General features: G+C 40.1%; 2 protein-coding genes across 2 annotated transcripts; both read left to right on the top strand.

Annotated features, from left to right (window-relative positions):
- Window positions 1-346: 346 nt before the first annotated feature.
- On the top strand, window positions 347-5,339 carry LOC310932969 (SUMO-conjugating enzyme UBC9-like). Its single transcript, XM_083896385.1, has 7 exons — window positions 347-622; window positions 890-975; window positions 1,419-1,502; window positions 2,280-2,352; window positions 2,709-2,818; window positions 2,978-3,057; window positions 3,915-5,339. The coding sequence occupies exons 2-7, from the start codon at window positions 910-912 to the stop codon at window positions 3,976-3,978; spliced, it is 477 nt and encodes a 158-aa protein (XP_083752511.1). The 5' UTR covers window positions 347-622; window positions 890-909; the 3' UTR covers window positions 3,979-5,339.
- A 354-nt stretch (window positions 5,340-5,693) lies between these two features.
- il2rb (interleukin 2 receptor, beta) lies at window positions 5,694-17,024 on the top strand (the record flags this gene model as incomplete). The annotated part of the gene is made up of 12 exons (XM_083896552.1): window positions 5,694-5,723; window positions 5,804-5,912; window positions 12,990-13,070; window positions 13,189-13,333; window positions 13,425-13,491; window positions 13,626-13,716; window positions 13,852-13,997; window positions 14,940-15,120; window positions 15,354-15,456; window positions 15,536-15,614; window positions 16,236-16,653; window positions 16,819-17,024. The coding sequence occupies 12 exons, from the start codon at window positions 5,694-5,696 to the stop codon at window positions 17,022-17,024; spliced, it is 1,656 nt and encodes a 551-aa protein (XP_083752678.1).
- Window positions 17,025-18,669: the final 1,645 nt, after the last annotated feature.

Raw genomic sequence — 18,669 nt, 5'->3', positions numbered from 1 at the left:
TTTATGTCTCCTTAAATCAGATTTGATAACAGTGCATGGATGGGGGGCTCTTGTGTAATAAATGTACTGTACTGTAATAAATTCTGATTTGGGATTAATGAACAGTTAGACACAAGAACACAAAAATGTATAAATAAATACATACTTTTCATTTCCAAACAGTGTTAATTTGGTCATTTATTCATGTATTATTTACACTTGTCTTCATTTATTTAAACGAAACAGGCTTTTGCGCAAAAGCCACAACAAAGATGGCCAACCATTTCTGACGTTTGTCACTTAGGTGCCCCGTGAACTGCCTGGTGGTCCTGACGAAATAAACAAATTGGGGTCCTTTTGATGATAGGCTAGCTGCTGGAACGACATTAGCAATTATTTTGTCTTTTACAGAACTGTGCTTGGTGTCCAGAGAAACACCGAATATATCGTTAAGTGTGTTTGACGAATGTTGATAAAAACAGGAGCGTCGTTCGGTCTGGTCCTTTTCGTCCTACCTGGCCCAGTAATTTTGTTTTTTTAACGCCGAAGGGTGTGTTTTCGGTCGTTACGTTAGCGCTAGCAGAGCAAAACAGCTAGTCCACCAACCCACGTAATTCTAATATTTAGCTGAATCAAATACAAGGTAAGTTGAGCGTAAAGGTTGTCATTTATGAGTTACTCTAGTGTAAGTGCGCTTCTGTAAGTGTACTGGTTACTGTGGTGGTTTTCTGTCTTGTACGCTGGCGGCTGTTAAACAGTATACTTTATCCTGCACTCGTTAACAGGTAACACTAGTTAATGCAATGTAGTAAATTGTCGCCGGTTTATTTGAAACCGTCTGAACCACACCATTTAAATTGTCCACATCGTGAGTGGAAATATTAATTTGTTTGATAATGTTTTTCCACAGGGAGGCGTTGATGAGCAACAATGTCCGGCATTGCTCTTAGTAGACTGTCACAGGAGCGCAAAGCCTGGAGGAAAGACCATCCATTTGTAAGCAGCTCTGTGAAGTGGGCTCCACTTTTTCAACATTATAACCCATTGCTTAACCATTATAAACCACATATACAGTGCTTAACACATTTATAATTTAACTGCCCTAAATGAACAGCATTGGTAATTATCAATATATGTGTTTATGTTTCTGTAATGGTTAATAAAGACATCAGTATGTAGAAGCTCTTTAACTAGAATTATATTTTTAATGCTAAAATATTATTATTATTGTTATCCAAGAATATTCAAATTCTCAGTTTTTTAAAACCCCCCCAGATAAAATAGTGACACACATTGTTATTTCTTGAGTAAGATGTCAAATTATAGTTATTTAGTTAAAATTTGGTTTTAGTGGTTAAATATTATGCTTGATTCATTTCTGACTTCTCAGAGAAGAAGCCCAGTGAGGCTGAATTGAATGTTTAATGTCTGTCATGCAGGGTTTTGTTGCCGTGCCCACAAAGAATCCTGATGGGACCATGAATCTGATGAACTGGGAATGTGCCATTCCAGGGAAGAAAGGAGTAAGTGACTTTCTGACTTACTAGAATTACCAGAATAAAATAAACACAGTCGATATTCTGTAGTTTTTGCAAGATGGCATTTGTGACTGTAAAATTGACACCTTGTAAATATTTGCTCATGCTTAAATGTCTTTTCATTTATAATGAGGATGACATTTACTCAAGTACTGTACTTAAATGGCCACTTTGAATTAGTGATATCTGAAGGTGCAGATTGTGTCAGAGGACTCCTTCCCTCACCCCTCCCTTTTCCTAGCACATCAGGTGACTATGGTGGCCCATTTAATACAATAATGGTGTTTTTTGTATGAATTGATCACTAATAGAAGACATCACATGACCAAAACAATGTCATTTTGGCAAGAAACTGCCAGGCAACAAAAACCAGATGATTTTTATTTTAAAGAGATTATTCATTCTTTTTATTGTCCCTGTGAAACACTGCAACATTAGCGGTGTTTTGGTCTTTACCCCACGTCTCAGGTGAGCCTACAGAGCTTTTCTGAGAGGACGACTCTAAGTCCAAACCCTCCTAACTGTTGCACAATAGAATTAAAATGTAACTTAAGGCCTTTTGTATTTTCAGTGTATGCAAATCTGGTTTAGTGCAAAACCAGTTGTTTCTGTGCAAAGCACCATCAAACTTTCAAAACATGCAGCTTGCATTTCATTTCAGAGCAGTACCCGTTACATAATCATCTCCAAAGATTTGTTTTAAGAGGAAGATGGAAGTGCTCTCAGTGAGTAGTCATGACAATTTCTTTATTCTTTCATTAGACCTTATGGGAGGGGGGACTCTACAAACTCAGAATGCTGTTTAAAGACGACTACCCTTCCTCTCCACCCAAATGTGAGTATGAGTAAATTCTTTGTACTTGGAAATATTTACAAAACTATTACAGAAGATTTAGCCACCACCTTAATATGAGATGGAAGTTAATTTATGTGATGGTAAAACATCCTTGCGAGAAACGTGTTGAACAAACACATAAGCTCATTGATGGTAGATAGATAAACGTGAGAACGGTTGCACTGTTTGCCATGGAAAGATTTCCAAAATGTCAGCACTTTCACAGATTCTTCTGTGTTTTAGAGCTATTGAGTGAAAACATCAGGTATTGTACTCAGTAATTTAAATTTTTAATTTTTCCACGTCATTTTTGCCTTTTAAAAATGTGGACCCTATTTGCATTCGTTTCCACTCAGGCAAGTTCGAGCCCCCAATATTCCACCCAAATGTCTACCCGTCAGGCACGGTGTGTCTGTCCATCCTGGAGGAGGACAAGGACTGGAGGCCAGCCATCACCATCAAACAGGTTTGAACCTTTCATTTCTCATTTCTATGACCATCTGTTCCAGTCACTGAATGTAAAATGTTTTTTATTGCACGTGTGCGTGTGTATTGCTGTGCAAAGATGTTTTTTAAGTCATTGAATTACCGCACTGACTGTACTGATTATTGATTATACTTTAAGATCCTGTTGGGCATCCAGGAGCTGCTGAATGAGCCCAACATTCAAGACCCAGCACAAGCAGAGGCTTACACAATTTACTGGTAAGTTTACTGCACTACACTGACGCCTGAGTAATTACCTTGGCGACCCGAGGGGGTTGTGTATTTTCGTCTGCCAGTCTGTGAGCTGCAGAACTCTAAAGGTGAAGGACAGATTTGGACTGACCCTTGAGGATGTAGTGATCTTGATGTGAATCCAGATTCTAAATGACCTTGGCAGAGGTTTTCACTCTCTGAAGTGCTTTTTCTAGTTTGTGTGTTATTTAGTCATTATAATGTAAAGACAAAGTCAACTTGTTGAGGTGAAATGTCAGCCCTTTTTTCCCCGTTTGCAGCTTTTAATTATAGTGTGACATTTCTGCATTCCACGTGTTATTATTTGTTAGATAAAAGGAATTTACTTCAGATACAAAATGGACACAGTCTTCCAGTTCTAAATAAAATTGCTGTCGTGAAGCCCGGAGATTCCCAATTTGACGGCTGCCATATCTGAAGGAGCCAGAAACAAATACCAGCTGTCAATCACACTTTTGTCCTTTCATGTGCTGTAATTTTTCTTCTTCTTTTTTTAAACTAAATGGGAACATAACTTGACTGACATCATGTTCTTGTGAAAAAGTCCTCATACTAGTGATTCAGACCTAGAGCTGCTGACAAAAATGTTAACTGCCATTATAAATGAAGTGAGAATTAGACTCATTTTCCAGAGACTTCGCCCCCTGGTGGCTAGCTGTTGTCCTACCTCCTGGACTTCACTTCTGCAAGACTAGGTCTATTTTCTATGTCTATGCTTATGGTAAACATTGTGAATTTCCAGGTGAAAATATTAATATAATGTCTAGGAAATAAGCCCCATTTAAACCAGGGTTTTAAATATCTCTATCCATCTCGTTTTATAGTCAGAACAGGATGGACTATGAGAAGCGGGTAAGGGCACAGGCCAAGAAGTTTGCCCCGACATAGAGAGGAGTGCAGGCCTCGATCCTGCCAGAGCAACCTGAACTCATCATCTCAAACAGGAGGCGGGCAGCAACTGAAGGACCACTCCAACAACAATCCACGTCTGAGTATTATTAGACTCTTTCACCCATTACACTCTTTCTTTTATTCTTTATTTCTTTTGTTTCCGCCAAAAGATCACACTTTTACCAATCTTCAATAAATATTTATGCATTTTTATGGCATAGCTGATGGTCCTAGAGCTCAGCTGTCCACACCCACCTTTGCTGTTTGTTTGTTACCCTTGTAAAAAAAAAAAAAAATCCATTCCCAGTTTTTGTCACGAGTGCTGCAAAGTGCTACGGTGCCTCCATTAATCCCCGTAAGTCATGCCAACGTAAGGACAGAGCTGTAGAAACACGATTCCTCTCAGTGTAACGTGGAGTCAGCTGTGGCCGAGGAGCGTTTGCCTATTTGTAATTTTACAGTTTTTATCAAAGCGTCAGATCCAGAAATGTTGTAGATAGTGTTTCATAAATATGGGTATTAACTGGGACAGAGCTGTCAGAAATACAATGGAAGTTAAATTCCCTTTGTGCTACTGTACTATAAATTGAATTCCCCCGCCACATCGAATGTCAACAGGAGAAAAGGAACATGTGAGGTTGAACTGAAAGACAATCCTCTCATTTGTGTGTTTCAAACTAAAGCGTGAGCAGTTGTGTTGTTGACACAGGATGTCGTGCTCTGTCCATCTCCGACAAGCAAAGGGGTGTGAAAAATGGTCGGGCGGGGTCAGTGCTTGGCTTCCTCCAGTGAACTCCGCTCATCTTTACTGTGGTTTTACGAAGACGATTAGTTCTTGTTATGTGTTAAGATTCTTTTTGTGAATCTGACTGGGAGTGAAACTTGTCATCAGCTTCTCAACGGACAACACAGATTACTGCACGAGACAGAGCATAGAGGAGTTTATTTAAACTGTTGATGTGTCTGTTTTTGTTTGTGTTTTTTTTGTCGCTATTCATTTATTTCATCCCACAAATGCTTATTACAAAGTTAATGTCAATCTTTTAAAAAAAAAATCCATAAACTGGCAACTCCACACAATCTTCATTGGATTGGCCTCTCAAATAGAAGGCAATTAAAAGTGCACTTGAGAGTAAGCAAAGGCCTCAGAATTTTGTTTTTTGCCTCTAAATATGAGTGCATGTACATATTATAAATATAAAAAAAAAACAAATGTGGAAGTTATGTTTTATATTGTTTTAGCCAGTTGACATTAGTGTGTGGTATTATAACAAAGAACACAATAAATGGCATATAATTGTGAAATAAAATTGAATAAAATAAAAAAAAAACATGTTTTTTTGTGATTTCTTTTGGAGGGCGGGTAATTAAACTGATTTAATGAAGTACATTTGTGTCATCCTGGGATTGTATGTGTCTGTAAAATCTGGTGTTTGGTTTAAGACATTCAAAAGTGTTTGAGAAGAATAAACGGAGATTTTGGTTACAAACAGTTCTTTAACATGCGTCCTTGATTAACATCGTCTGTCACTGCAGCAGGAAAATAACTTAAATTCATCTGGGGTGTTTTTTTGTATTCTTTGTTCGCTCTTTTTTTCTTATTTTTTTTTGTCTAAAGGTGAAATCTGGCGCTCGGGTGTCGCAAGTCATTCTCAGGAAATTCAACACCTTTAACACCTTTTTGTTTTGCCTCACGTCTCCTATGGTTTATGATGGCGGTGCGACCTCAGTGGGGCAAACAGGTGAGAAACCTAAGATTTTCTTCTCTTTTTTTGTGTGTTTTTAGATGTTATGACTTCCTCTGAGCTGTTCTGTGTTGTAGGTGAGGGCAATCGAAAGCCCTGTGTTGCTGGCGCACTATGCTAATCCTGGACCAGCCTCTTCAGCTCTCCACAGCTTAAGCCACCTTCTCCTCAACAATGTATTTCCAGGTCTGTTCTTCAATGTACAGTCTCACTCCAAAGCTTCAATAGCCAATATAGTTGCTTTTATTTTTCATTAGACCATGCGAAAGATGGCAGCATTTGAATTTTGTGATTGCTAAACATTAAAATGTAAATATGACAGGTTGGAGCCAGAGGCTAACTTCTACCTGAAGTCCCTTGGCAGGTTGACGTTACAAGGGATAAAAATGGAAAACATGGGGACATGAGACTTCACAGAAATGGTTTTTTTCCGTCACGCTCCATCCTGAGCTCTGAGGTCTAATAACGGGCTCCTTTTAGATTTTAGTGTCAAAATCCCAACTAAAAACCCTGGGCCTTTTCTGTAGCTGCCCCTAATATTTGGAACGAGTAACCTATGGAAATTAAATCTGCCCTTACCATTGAACATTTTAAATGGCTTTTAAAGACACCTCTTCTCCTTGGCCTTCACTTCAGGATAAAAAATAGTCAACTCGAACCCTTCCATGTCGTTTTTTACCATTTTACTATTCTATTACGTCACTAGTTTACTGTTTTTCTTCTATTTTTATTGATTTCATGTCATACCTTTTATGTTGCTGTGCCTTTAAATCTGTTTTTGAAGGTGAAGTAAGTAGTTTATAGGGACATCTAGAGGAGAGGCTGAAATTTACAACAACGAACTGCTCCTCTGCTCACCCCCTCCCTTCCCTGAGCGCTACTATATCCTCAGCCAGTCAAATGTCATCCTTGTCGTCTTTCTCCGTGGTGCAGGCGTACGGTCAGATACTGGTGTTTCTTTATTCGCTGTAAAATACGTGTGGTCCTCCATTCTAAACGCGTAAAAAGATCCGCTCAGCCTCGTCTCGACGCTCGATTTGTTCTCTCGGGTTTGTCCTTACAGGCTCCCGTAGAAATGGCGTCTCGCTGCTAACAGTGGCAATGCAACAGCGGCCCGCGACCATGTTATTTTACATGACTTTTTGAAACACTACGAAAATGAAACAAAAACTATTATACAGAGACTAGACAATGCAGGAGCACATAATATGTATGAAAAAGTGGATTTTGGGTCATATAAACCCATAAATACTACAAAGTGTCCCTTTAAAAGTGCTCTAGAAATAAAGTGGACTTGACTTGACATGTAAAAACAGCTGTTCATAAAGCACCAGTGACGTTGGATGATAGTTAAGTGTCAATTATTGTACATGTTCTTGTTATAGAAAATATAAAGTGCATCGTTGCACAATTGCTTGATTGCACAAAGCCCCTTTGTCCATTGTCAAATGACCCGAACCACAGAAGCAACTATAACACCGTGCTAGTAAAGTGAGACAGGCCAGTCAAGTCCAGTCAGTTGACGTCATGTAGTGGACTTGAGGCAAGGTGCAGAAACATCTTGAGAGCCACGTAAATTATTATGTGTCCTAGCAAAGGTTATGGATACTTATGTTCAAGCAAGTTTAAAAGTAGAAGGTATCTATCTTCAAGCATCATCATGCTCGACTTGCTGTTGCTATAGTAAAAAAATAAAATAAAATAATGAAAGACTGTCTGACTTCAGTTCACTGTTCACTCTTATTTGCTTGGCAACGACAAACATTAGGGCGTCATGATTGGAAATGAAAGAGGTGCAATTCGAGGCAGTGACGCATGAAAACTGTTTTTGAAGCTGATATCTTAAGGTGGAATAGTGTTTCTTTCATCATTTCATGTACTGAACGTTGTCCAGGTGCTGCTTTCATATGGAAATCCATCACCCATGACTCATTCATCAGACACCCTCACAACACCTCGCCCACTGACCCTCGTGTCTGATATGGACACAAGACAAATGACATGGGTAAGTGTTCTTCTTTCCTCCCTTTATCTCTCGATACACTTTTAATGTTTGTGCTCATTGTGTTGCTGTTGTTTGTCTGCAGTCCAGTGGACAGAGAGAAACATCATGAACCAGAAGCTCGGCAAGATGCTGACGAAAATGGAAAAAAGGTTCACCGCAAAATGAGGTCCTGCTTCCTACCACAACACACACACAGCAGCTGGGTTTTTCACACTTCTGGTGACTTTAGAGATGCGAAAAACAAGGTGTGAAACCGGCCAAATGATAACGACAATGAAGAATTCATTGTGCTGCTACATTTGGACAGTGAAAACACACATTTTTGGTGTGTAAGGACACTGATAGGTTACTTTATATCATGTGTCAAGATTCTGAAATATAGCTCTTTCTAAACAAAGAAGGAGATGGAGTGTTTTCATCCTCACTCAGACTAAAAGTAAAGAAGTGGCAGCAGCGGAAGGGTTTCATTTGTCACACTGTGTGATGATGAGTAAAAGGCCCCTGTGAAAGGAATGGAGGTGGTTTCTACAGAAACCACTGAAACTTGCTGTTTATCACAACCTGCTGCCTCTCCTGTCAGGCCAGACCTATATATAATGAGAATATGTGGTTCAGATCTACTCTGTTCTTCACTACGCTTAAAAAGAGTAAGGTTTACGAGATGGCTTTCATGCAAATCCCAGTTAAGGTGTTCAGTCAATACATATAAGCAACACTTTACATTCATATGAATACATTTTACTTCCTATAACTCTTACTCTGTCTGTCTATCTATCTATCTATCTATCTATCTATCTATCTATCTATCTATCTATCTATCTATCTATCTATCTATCTATCTATCTATCTATCTATCTATCTATCTATCTATCTATCTATCTATCTATCTATCTATCTATCTATCTATCTATCTAAGCTAACTAGCCATCTATCCATCTAAAGGAGCAGTCTGCTGTCATACCTCTTGTATGTGGATTATCTATCTATCTATCTATCTATCTATCTATCTATCTATCTATCTATCTATCTATCTATCTATCTATCTATCTATCTATCTATCTATCTATCTATCTATCTATCTATCTATCTATCTATCTATCTATCTATCTATATCTTAGCTAGCTAGCATCGGGATAGTATATATGTTCCCCGGGTATCTATCTATCTTAGCTAGCTAGCCATCGGTCTGTCTATCTATCTATCTATCTATCTATCTATCTATCTATCTATCTATCTATCTATCTATCTATCTATCTATCTATCTATCTATCTATCTATCTATCTATCTATCTATCTTAGCTAACTAGCCATCTAAAGGAGCAGTCTGCTGTCATACCTCTTGTATGTGGATCAGCTACCTACCTACCCACCCATCCATCCATCCATCTTAGCTAGCTTCTTTCTTTCTTAGCTAGCCATCTATCCATCTAAAGGAGCAGTCGGCTGACATCAGCCCTGAGCGCTCACATTTGTTTGTTGTGCCCACGTGTGGCCTCACAGCTGCTGGCATTGCTGCCGATGCTCAAGTTTTCTTTCCGATGACTCTGCGTGGAACCTGCAGTGGTATGAGAATCTTTTTTTTATTTATTGCAGAAGGTTAATATGCAACACCACTTGGTTGAGTCAAAACTTCAGATTGTAGATTTGATGCCAACTATCATGTTCCAGAGTTGAGAAATGTTTTTCACACCTCTTCACCACTGACCCAACACTTGCCCCCCCCACACCCCCCTCTGTCGTTGTGGTCTACTGATGGAGTGTCTTGTTGCCGTCGGAGCACAAACATCTCTCTGGTCTTGGCAGCTTCCCGCCTCAGAAATGGCGGACTTTGACCTTTTCAACAAGTGTACGCTCTCCTTCCTCCCACATCCCCTCTGCGTGCACTCTGGTTGATGCTGACACCGTACTAACAGCAGGAACTAGTAGTGAGCGAGTACTGGGGGGTGGTGGGGGTGGCGGGGGTGGGGGTTTGCATCCTCCAGTCTACTGCAGGCCTGAACCCACTCAGCCAAATCAGGCATCTGCCGAATGCAGAGTTCAAGCGTATTGTGTTGCAACAGTGTGCGTATGCCTGAACGCTTTTGTGGTCTGCAGTCACTCGATGGCCTTTCATTGACCTTTAAGACTGAGATGAACACTTTGAGATTATAGAGCATTGGTTAAAAATCCACACACTGATATAATCAATGGTGTTGACAGTGGCACACTTATTGCACTAGAACAAAGGAAAATGTCAACATTTCGCAACCTGTCTGTTTACGTTTCATCATCATCTGCAACATGGCTCCATGTAGTTTCACTGGCATTTCTAAAGTATACAGTAGCATGATGAGCAAAGCACACTTAGAGATTGTGTATATAATTATGTGGAGATTAAGAGTAATGAGTCGACTCGGAACCTTCATATTTAGTTGGCGTCGTTACTGTTTTTTTTACGTCATGGAATCATTTCAATCACTTTAGGACCTTTCCTGGCATAAACACTATCACTAACACTAAGCTATCTATCTTAGCTAGCTAGCATCTATCTATCTATCTATCTATCTATCTATCTATCTATCTATCTATCTATCTATCTATCTATCTATCTATCTATCTATCTATCTATCTATCTATCTATCTATCTATCTATCTATCTATCTCTTAGCTAGCTAGCATCTATTTATCTATCTATCTTAGCGAGCTAGCCATCTGTCTGTCTATCTATCTAAACTAGCTAGCCGTCTGTCTGTCTGTCTGTCTGTCTGTCTGTCTGTCTGTCTGTCTATCTATCTATCTATCTATCTATCTATCTATCTATCTATCTATCTATCTATCTAAACTAGCTAGCCATCTAAAGGAGCAGTCTGCTGACTGTGGTGGAGATTAAGAGTGAGTCGACTCAGAACCTTCATATTTAGTTGCTGTGCTTACTGTTTTTTTTGTCATGGAATCATTTCAATGACTTAAGGACCTTTTCTGGCATAAACACTGGCCTTTTTTCATGGAGACCAAAACCTGGTCTTAATGAGGATGAGAATTTTTGAGGAGTTTATGACTAAGATTTGAATCGTGTTTAGGTTAAGTTTGGGGATAAGGCTGTGTTTAGGTCGTCCAAATGAATGGAAGTGTCCTGAAAAATAAGATCTGCACTAATCTGTGTTTGTAATGAAATAAGTAAAATATGGATACAAATATATTCAGTCAAGTATGCAATAGGACATAGTGCTAATAAGTGGATGGTCATTACCATTTTAATGATGTCAAATAAATGTACTTATGGTCCTTCTGACTATGTTTTACATTTTGGAAAGTAAGGGACAAACCCTATTTGTTGAACCTCCACAGAAGCAGTTCCTGCCGTGGTTGCGGCTGTAACAGCAGTGGGGTTTTTTTTTTGTTGACGACGCTGAATATTTTGTCTTATGTGTGTATTTCTTTCTCAAATCTGGCAGCTTTGGAACCTCTTTAATCATCCGAAATCTTCATCTGAAGCTGTTTGGCTGCCGTGAACCACTTCAGAAGACGGCGCGCAGATTTCTCTTCCCTACAATCCGCTTTACATCGTGTCTGAAACAGGATGCGGTTTTGCTTTGTATTTCTTATTTTCAGTACAATTATTATCTAAAAAAGTCATGATGCGGGGGTCTGAGTCGCTGCTGGAGAGGGGGCGGTCCTCGAGTTATATCACCTTTCTCTCTCTCTCCTCTCTCTCTCTCTCTCTCTCTCCTTCTATACTCACAGCTTTAAGACACTTCCTGTAACCCCAGACACCAGCTGTGGTTAAAAGTGGAAAAAGTCAGTGCATGGGCACTTCAAAGAAGAATGGAGCGACTATTGAGAGAGAGTCAGAGAGATTGGTCAAAACATTGAGATAGAGACAGAAGAGACGACCTCCACAGACATCAGTCCACAGGAGAGGACGACAATGACCTCAGTGTCCCCCTGCTGCCTTTACTGACCCAGACTAATAAGGTACTATTTCACTTTTTCTCTCTCTCTCTATTTTAAAATTATTTATTTATTACAATATGACTATATGCTATTTTTGTGACACTATTCCCCTTGAGTCGGCTTCCTGATCTGCTCACACTTTAGTTTCCACTGTGAATAACTTTTTTTTTATAACGTGCATCATTTCAGTGACGCATCTTGACCTTTCTCAGAGTCACTTAACTTAGTCGGTTACGAGGTTTAGAACGGAGCCGCTGATGACTCAGTCTGGGCACAACAATGTGTGACTTTGGGTGAAGGTCTTCTGTGCACCTGCTCTATGTCTAACGTTTTTTTTTTACAGAGCGTAACGTGTAAAATCAGACTAAACTGAGTACTATTATTATTGCGGGCCGCTCTGTAGCCGTACGGCACAGGTGCTCGTGTTTTGAGTTTTTGTTTTTGTTTTTTTGGGGGTTTCACTTATAGCTGCTCCCTTCTCAAGATGAGTAATTAACATTTAGGCCAACTATGTTCACGGTTAGTTTCAGAATGAATTCCCTAACTTTACTTACATGTATTTTCATTGAAAAATGCAACAGCCTATACCACAAATATTTTGTTTTTTAACACACGCTACCGTTCAAAAGTTTGGGGTCACTTAGAAATGTCCTTATTTTTTAAGGAAAAACACTTTTTTTCAATGAATATAACATTAAATTAATCAGAAATACACTCTATACATTGTTATGTGGTAAACGTCTATTCTACCTGCAAACGTCTGGTTTTTAATGGAATATGTACATAGGTGTGGGTTTTGGGTTAGGGTTAGGGGCCCATTTCCAGTGTTCTAATGGTACATTGCGTTTGCTAATCACATTAGAAGGCTATTGGATGATTAGAAAACCCTTGTGCAATTAGGTTATGTTTGAATAAAAATCCTTTTTTTCTAATCACACCAATGTCTTGACTATATGTTCTCTTGATTTTGCAACTCTTTTGATGAATGAAAGTGTGACTTTTAATGAAAAACATAAAGAAATTGTATAGGTGACCCCAAACTTTTGAACGGTAGTGTACATCTGCATTGTTTTCTTCTGAATAAGTTCATGCATTAAGCACCAATGATTCATATTGTCATGATAATGTAGATTATGTATTTGCAACAACTGGTTCCTGGGGTTGTGATGAATATGACTTTTGAGATATATGAGGGGGGGGGGGGGGACTCTAATCCTCCCATTAAATAGCAACTTAACCTCACAACACATTACTTAAGTCAGCTCAAAAACAAATAACTTTAAGTAGTATAGGTGTGATAACATATTGTCCCTCTGCGTTCACAGTCATGGAGACGCTGTGGCCCTTTTACGTCCTGGTGCTTCTGGTTCCGGCCCATGCGGCACATTCCCACAAAGGGTCACAGGGTAGGATTTCTCTTCTTTTTGTTGTTGTTTTCAGCTACGCTTTTGTCTTGTACAAAAACAGAAGATTTGTCCTTATCTCTTACCAGTATGTGTTGTTGTTATGTCTTTTGCGCTCAAGGACTTTCCTGTGTGAATGATTTTGTCAACAAAGTCAGCTGCATGTGGAACAGCACCTCAGTGGACCCTGGTGTGGACTGTTGGATCAATGGAACCAAGAGAACCTGGGTCTTGGAGGACGGCACAAGACGTCCTAAGATAATTACGTAAGTCAGTATTTTGGTGCAGGAGGAAATTAACTTGGCGTAAACACGTCCGTCGGTCACCTGTAATATGTCTATTGTTTTGTTTTATTAGCCGAGTGTGCAAGCTGAAACCACAGGGAACCTCTCCTCCAGGCTGCACTTTCGTCTTTGAAGATGAAGTAAGTCACTGATTTGCATTATTCATAAAAAATGTCTTTTATTACGTTTTTTTTTTGTTTTGTCTTCAGCCGTCAGAGCAGGAAGACACAGCGTTCATTGTTAAAATTGCTTTATTTGAATGATTCATCTCCAGATATTCAACCATAAAGAAGTCAGCAACATCAGCGTGGACTGTGACGGCAGGTTGATGGAGAGGCTCACAAAGTACAGACCACTCAATCACAGTGAGCGGCTTCTACTTTCTCTGCAAACTTTGTTACTTTGTTACATTGTTTGTGGATTTAGTTCAGAAATATTTGCTCAACCCTTTTAAATATCAGGTATTCATTGATGGTGTGCACATGTGTTTGTGCCTGCAGTTAAAATGAATCCTCCAGATGTTCCCTCCGTTAGCGCCACTGCTAATGAGACCTGTGTATCCTGGAGTCCAGGCAGTCCGCTCTCAGTCTACATCACAACCTTTGATTTTCAACTTCAGGTCAAACTGAAACATCAGGCGTGGAAGGTGAGCTTCTATGAACACGAAGCAGTTCTTTATGAAGAGATATATTAAACTGTGGGTTTAAAATGACTTAATTCACAAAGAAAACAGGGACACAAGGAAAACAGATTTTAGACTTTTAACAAAGAGCTCACCTTAATCATATCTATGCCTGTGTTGTACAAAAAGGACAAGGGGACACAAATCTCACATGAATTGCTTTTAATTAAAGGCAAACATTTAAAGTGCTGATAAAATAAATGATATGGATTTACTTATTATTTAATTATTTATTTTATATTTTTATATTATACTATATATTTTATATTATTATATTATATTATTTTTATTATTTATTTAATTATTTACATTATATAATGTTTCAGTCAAAATGGGTCAAAGGTCACAAATGCTTCAACTTTCTCACTCACTCAGGGACCTGAATTGCCTATTCACCTGTCCTCACCATTCACCTGTCCCCTTCATTCACTTGTAATCTTATTTCACCTGTCCTCATCATTCACCTGTCCACGTTTTTCACCTGTCCTCAGCATTCACCTGTCCTCACATTCACCTGTCCTCACATTCACCTGTCCCCTTCATTCACCTGTCCTCGTCATTTGCCTGTTCTCATTATTCACCTGTCCTCTTCATTCACCTGTTTTCATCATTCACCTGTCCTCAACATTCACCTGTCCTCATCATTCACCTGTCCTCGTCATTCATTCACCTGTCCTCATTATTCATTCACCTGTCTTCATCATTCATTCACCTGCCGCCAACATTCACTTGTCCTCATCATTCATTCACCCGTCCTCATCATTCACCTGTTCTCGTCGTTCACCTGTCCTCAACATTTATTCACCTGTCTCCAACATTCACCCGTCCTCATCATTCATTCACCCGTTCTCATCATTCACCTGTCCTCTTAATTCACCTGTCCTCAACATTCTGTTCTGTTCACAGGAGGCCAGCGTGATGTGGACACAGGAGCAGCAGTTAAAGATACCTGCTCAGCAGCTGAAAGGCCACTGTCAGGTCAGAGTGAGAGTGAAGCCGAGCGACAAATACAGCGGCAATTGGAGCGACTGGAGTCAGACCACGTCCTGGACTGGACCAGGACTGGACGATGAAGGTCATGATCCAGGTCAGATTATCACGTCTGCTGATGGTTGAGCCAAAGATGAATGAGTTACAATTCCATGTACAATGGAACAAGTAATAGTGCACATTATCTATTTATATAGAGTGCTTAATGAATTTATTATGCCACAGCTGCCCGAAAATAACAGCATTGGTATTTATCAAAATATGTTTTTATGTTTCTGTAATGGTTAATAATCCTGTATTTTACTCAATGAAATGTGATCTCTGTTTCAGATTGGCTCCTGAATTCAACGTCACTGGTGACATGGGGGGCCATGCTGAGCGTGGCTCTTATTGTCCTAATGTTCATCATTTGCAGGACTTGTCTGAGCAAACGGTGAGTATCCGTGTAGAGTGTTAATGTGTGTGTTTGCATGTGATGTGTCCAATATAATTGATGTCTCATGTTGTCTCAGGCGTCGCAGTGTAAAGCCGTTACCAAACCCTTCCAAATACTTCCCCACTCTCCACTCGGTCCATGGAGGCACTCTGAAGGTAACGTTGAATAAAAATGACAAATGTTTACTGAAAATACTGGTGCTGATATTTGTTACTGGGCTTAAATATTTATATATTCGGTTCTTGTATAGAACAAAAGGCTCAGATGTTTCTATTATGTTTTCAGCTGTGCTAACATAATTGCACAAGGGTTTTCTAATCATCCAATAGCCTTCTAACATGATTAGCAAACACAATGTACCATTAGAGTGTATTTCTGATTCATTTAATGTTATATTCATTGAAAAAAAGTGCTTTTCCTTCAAACATAAGGACATTTCTAAGTGACCCCAAACTTTTGAACGCTAGTAGTATATACCCTACTATATAATCGTACTCTCACCGAGGCTTGATACTAAAGCAGACTGGGCCCTTAACTATTTCCCGTTTGCAGCCCTGGTTCAGGTTAATAAGAAGTAGGGTGATGTCACTCGCCACTCACCACCGATTACTACGAAAAAGGAAAGAGCTGCAGCCACATTCTGCCCCAGATTCTAGAAATAATTTCTCGCTTATTTTGTCTCTCGCTTGTATTCAATGTAGTCAACATCAAGACATTTATTTAAAAATGTCAACCATCAAAGTGTGTTCTCGTCCAACTCTTTCCTCTTCTCTCAGAAATGGCTCAATCCTCTGTCGGCTTCCGATTCCTTCTTCATGGCTGAGCCGTGTGACGCCATCTCCCCCGTGGAGGTGTGTGAACGTTGGGATGCGGTGCCCTCCACCTCTGCGTGCTCCAGCTCCACCATCGCTCTGCTGCACACCAGGGGCTTCCCCTCTGCCGCCTCAGACTCCGGCCGGGTGGTTTGCGATTCCTCCTCCTCTTCGTCCTGCTTCTCAAACATGGGCTACTTCATGTCCAGCTCCTCCAGCAGCGTAGCTCGCACTGAGCCCGGTACGGCCTACTTCGCCTATCAGGAGGACTTCCACAACCTGCACGGCGGCCGCACCCTCCACCTCTCCCTGTGCGCCTCCATCACCTCGTCTCCCTCGGCTTATGAGAGCTTAAAGAGGGAGCCTCAGAGCCCGGACTCAGGTTTTGGCATGAGACAGGACGAGGAAGAGGACGACAAATACGAGGAGAACATGAGTGAAGAAGGAGGAGATGTTTCAGATGATTGCCTGCGCTCACCTCTCCTTATCCTCCCTCTGCATCCTGCGTCCTGGGCGTGTCCTCCCTCTCCCTATCCTCCGTCTCGAGCTCCCGCTCGTCTTCCCAGTCTAACTCAGATATGCTGTGAGGAGCTGGACGATTCCCCTGTAGCAGCTGCCTCTGCTGACTGTGCAGCAGCGTGGCCGCTGGCGGATACCATGTGCAGGTCTTCTTCCATGTCGGCTGAGCCCTGTAAAACGGGCTACCTCACCCTCAAAGAACTGCAGAACACGTTCAGCAATAAATCCATATAGAAGCGTATCCATCAATCTCCGTTTACTTTGAGCAGTGTGACTGGTTAGCGTGGGTACTGCGGTCGTGTTTGACAGATCCCAGTTGGAAACGTACAGCTGTAAACGATCAAATGAATGATGGCTGACATCTGTTCAGCTTCAGGGGGTGTGCTGGTTCATATATATATATATTTTTTTACATGATTTGTTCTTGTTCTTGAGGCGGCAAGAACAAGAACAAAACATTTCATACTTGACGAGAAACTCAAGTGCATGACTCCCTTGGAAGTCCTCACAGGGCAGTGTTTCTCGATCCTGCTCCTCGGGACTCACTGTCCTCCATGTTTTAGATGTTTCCCTGCTCCAACACACCTGAATCAAATGGCCATTTATTTGAATCAGGTGTGTTGGAGCAGGGAAAAGTTGTGCCCAGATGAAGCTGCAAATACTCCAAAAGAACGAGGGCTGTGAGTCGTAAATGTCTTTGTTGTTGTGGAGTACGTACAGACCTGTAACACCTGCGCTCTTCCTGCTGAAAAACAGGTCAAAAATGACTGCTGTGCAAAACAAAAGGGCTCATTTGAGAATGACTGTTTTTCCTGCTCACCTGGTAAATGTAAATCCTATAATCAGGCCCCATGTTGCTTTATTATTTTTTTGTCTGTGTGTCTGGATGTTGAGCTGCTAAATTCCTCACCATGGTCACTATCTGCTGTTTGACACAGAGCAAACGGATCAGAGGGGAACTACATAATGTGCTTGTATGATTAATGTTAGTAATTACCGCAGCCTTTTATATTACTTTAACCCTCATTTTCAATTAGCACCTCATATCAGCTCTGTTTTTTTTTTATTTTACGGCTGTAATTATTGCTGCAATCATTCGAGTTTGAATTGACTGTACCCAACTTACCTGACACCCTCTGCACTCTCACCCTCTGTCAGTCCACTGTTCCTATCTCGTGGATTTCTTTCCAAAAAATGTCTTCTGTGTGGCTTATTCCTCTTCTGCTAAATGCTTAAATGTAAATAATGTCTCTGTCATCTCGTCAGCAGAAGCCGTTCATTAGAATCAGGTGTGTTGGAGCAGGGGAACCTTCAGTGGGTCCAGAGAAACACTGTGATAGAGGACAGACTTAGGGGGCACCAGGGTCATTATTTGTAGCACGTGTGCAGCGCTGTGGGAATCCCACATTCCTATCAAATACTTTAAAACGTTGTTTCTTGAATTGTATCAGCTTATTTTGCATTACTTTTCTTATATGTATGAAATAACTTTGTAAAGTGGAGCATGAAAATAGACGAAATCCTACTGCTGTCAGTGATCATCACACTTTCTTGAGTTGTTTTTGTCTGCTTCATATGTATGTGTATATGTATATATATATGTGTGTGTACATATATATATGTATACACAGTACATATATGTATATATGTGTATATGTATATGCGTTTATAAGTATATGTGTATATGCATATGCGTATATGTGTATATGCATATATGTGTGTATATGTATATGCGTATATAAGTATATGCTTATATGTATATGCATATGCTTATATGTATATGTATATGCATATGCTTATATGTATATGTATATGCATATGCTTATATGTATATGCATATGCATATATGTGTATATGTATATGCATATATGTGTATATG

The sequence above is a fragment of the Microchirus variegatus genome, assembly GCF_963457635.1.
Source record: "Microchirus variegatus genome assembly, chromosome: 10".
Lineage (NCBI taxonomy): Eukaryota > Metazoa > Chordata > Actinopteri > Pleuronectiformes > Soleidae > Microchirus > Microchirus variegatus.
Note: the sequence above shows the minus strand (reverse complement) of the source record. Positions and strands in the feature narration are given on the sequence as shown.

What these genes read in the sequence shown, in the direction of transcription:
- LOC310932969 (XM_083896385.1), top strand. Translation starts at nt 910, where the DNA reads ATGTCCGGCATTGCTCTTAGTAGACTGTCACAGGAGCGCAAAGCCTGG. An exon ending in GGAGGAAAGACCATCCATTT is followed by an intron (nt 976 to 1,418) that starts GTAAGCAGCTCT and finishes TCTGTCATGCAG; the next exon opens with GGTTTTGTTGCCGTGCCCAC. An exon ending in GAGGCTTACACAATTTACTG is followed by an intron (nt 3,058 to 3,914) that starts GTAAGTTTACTG and finishes CTCGTTTTATAG; the next exon opens with TCAGAACAGGATGGACTATG.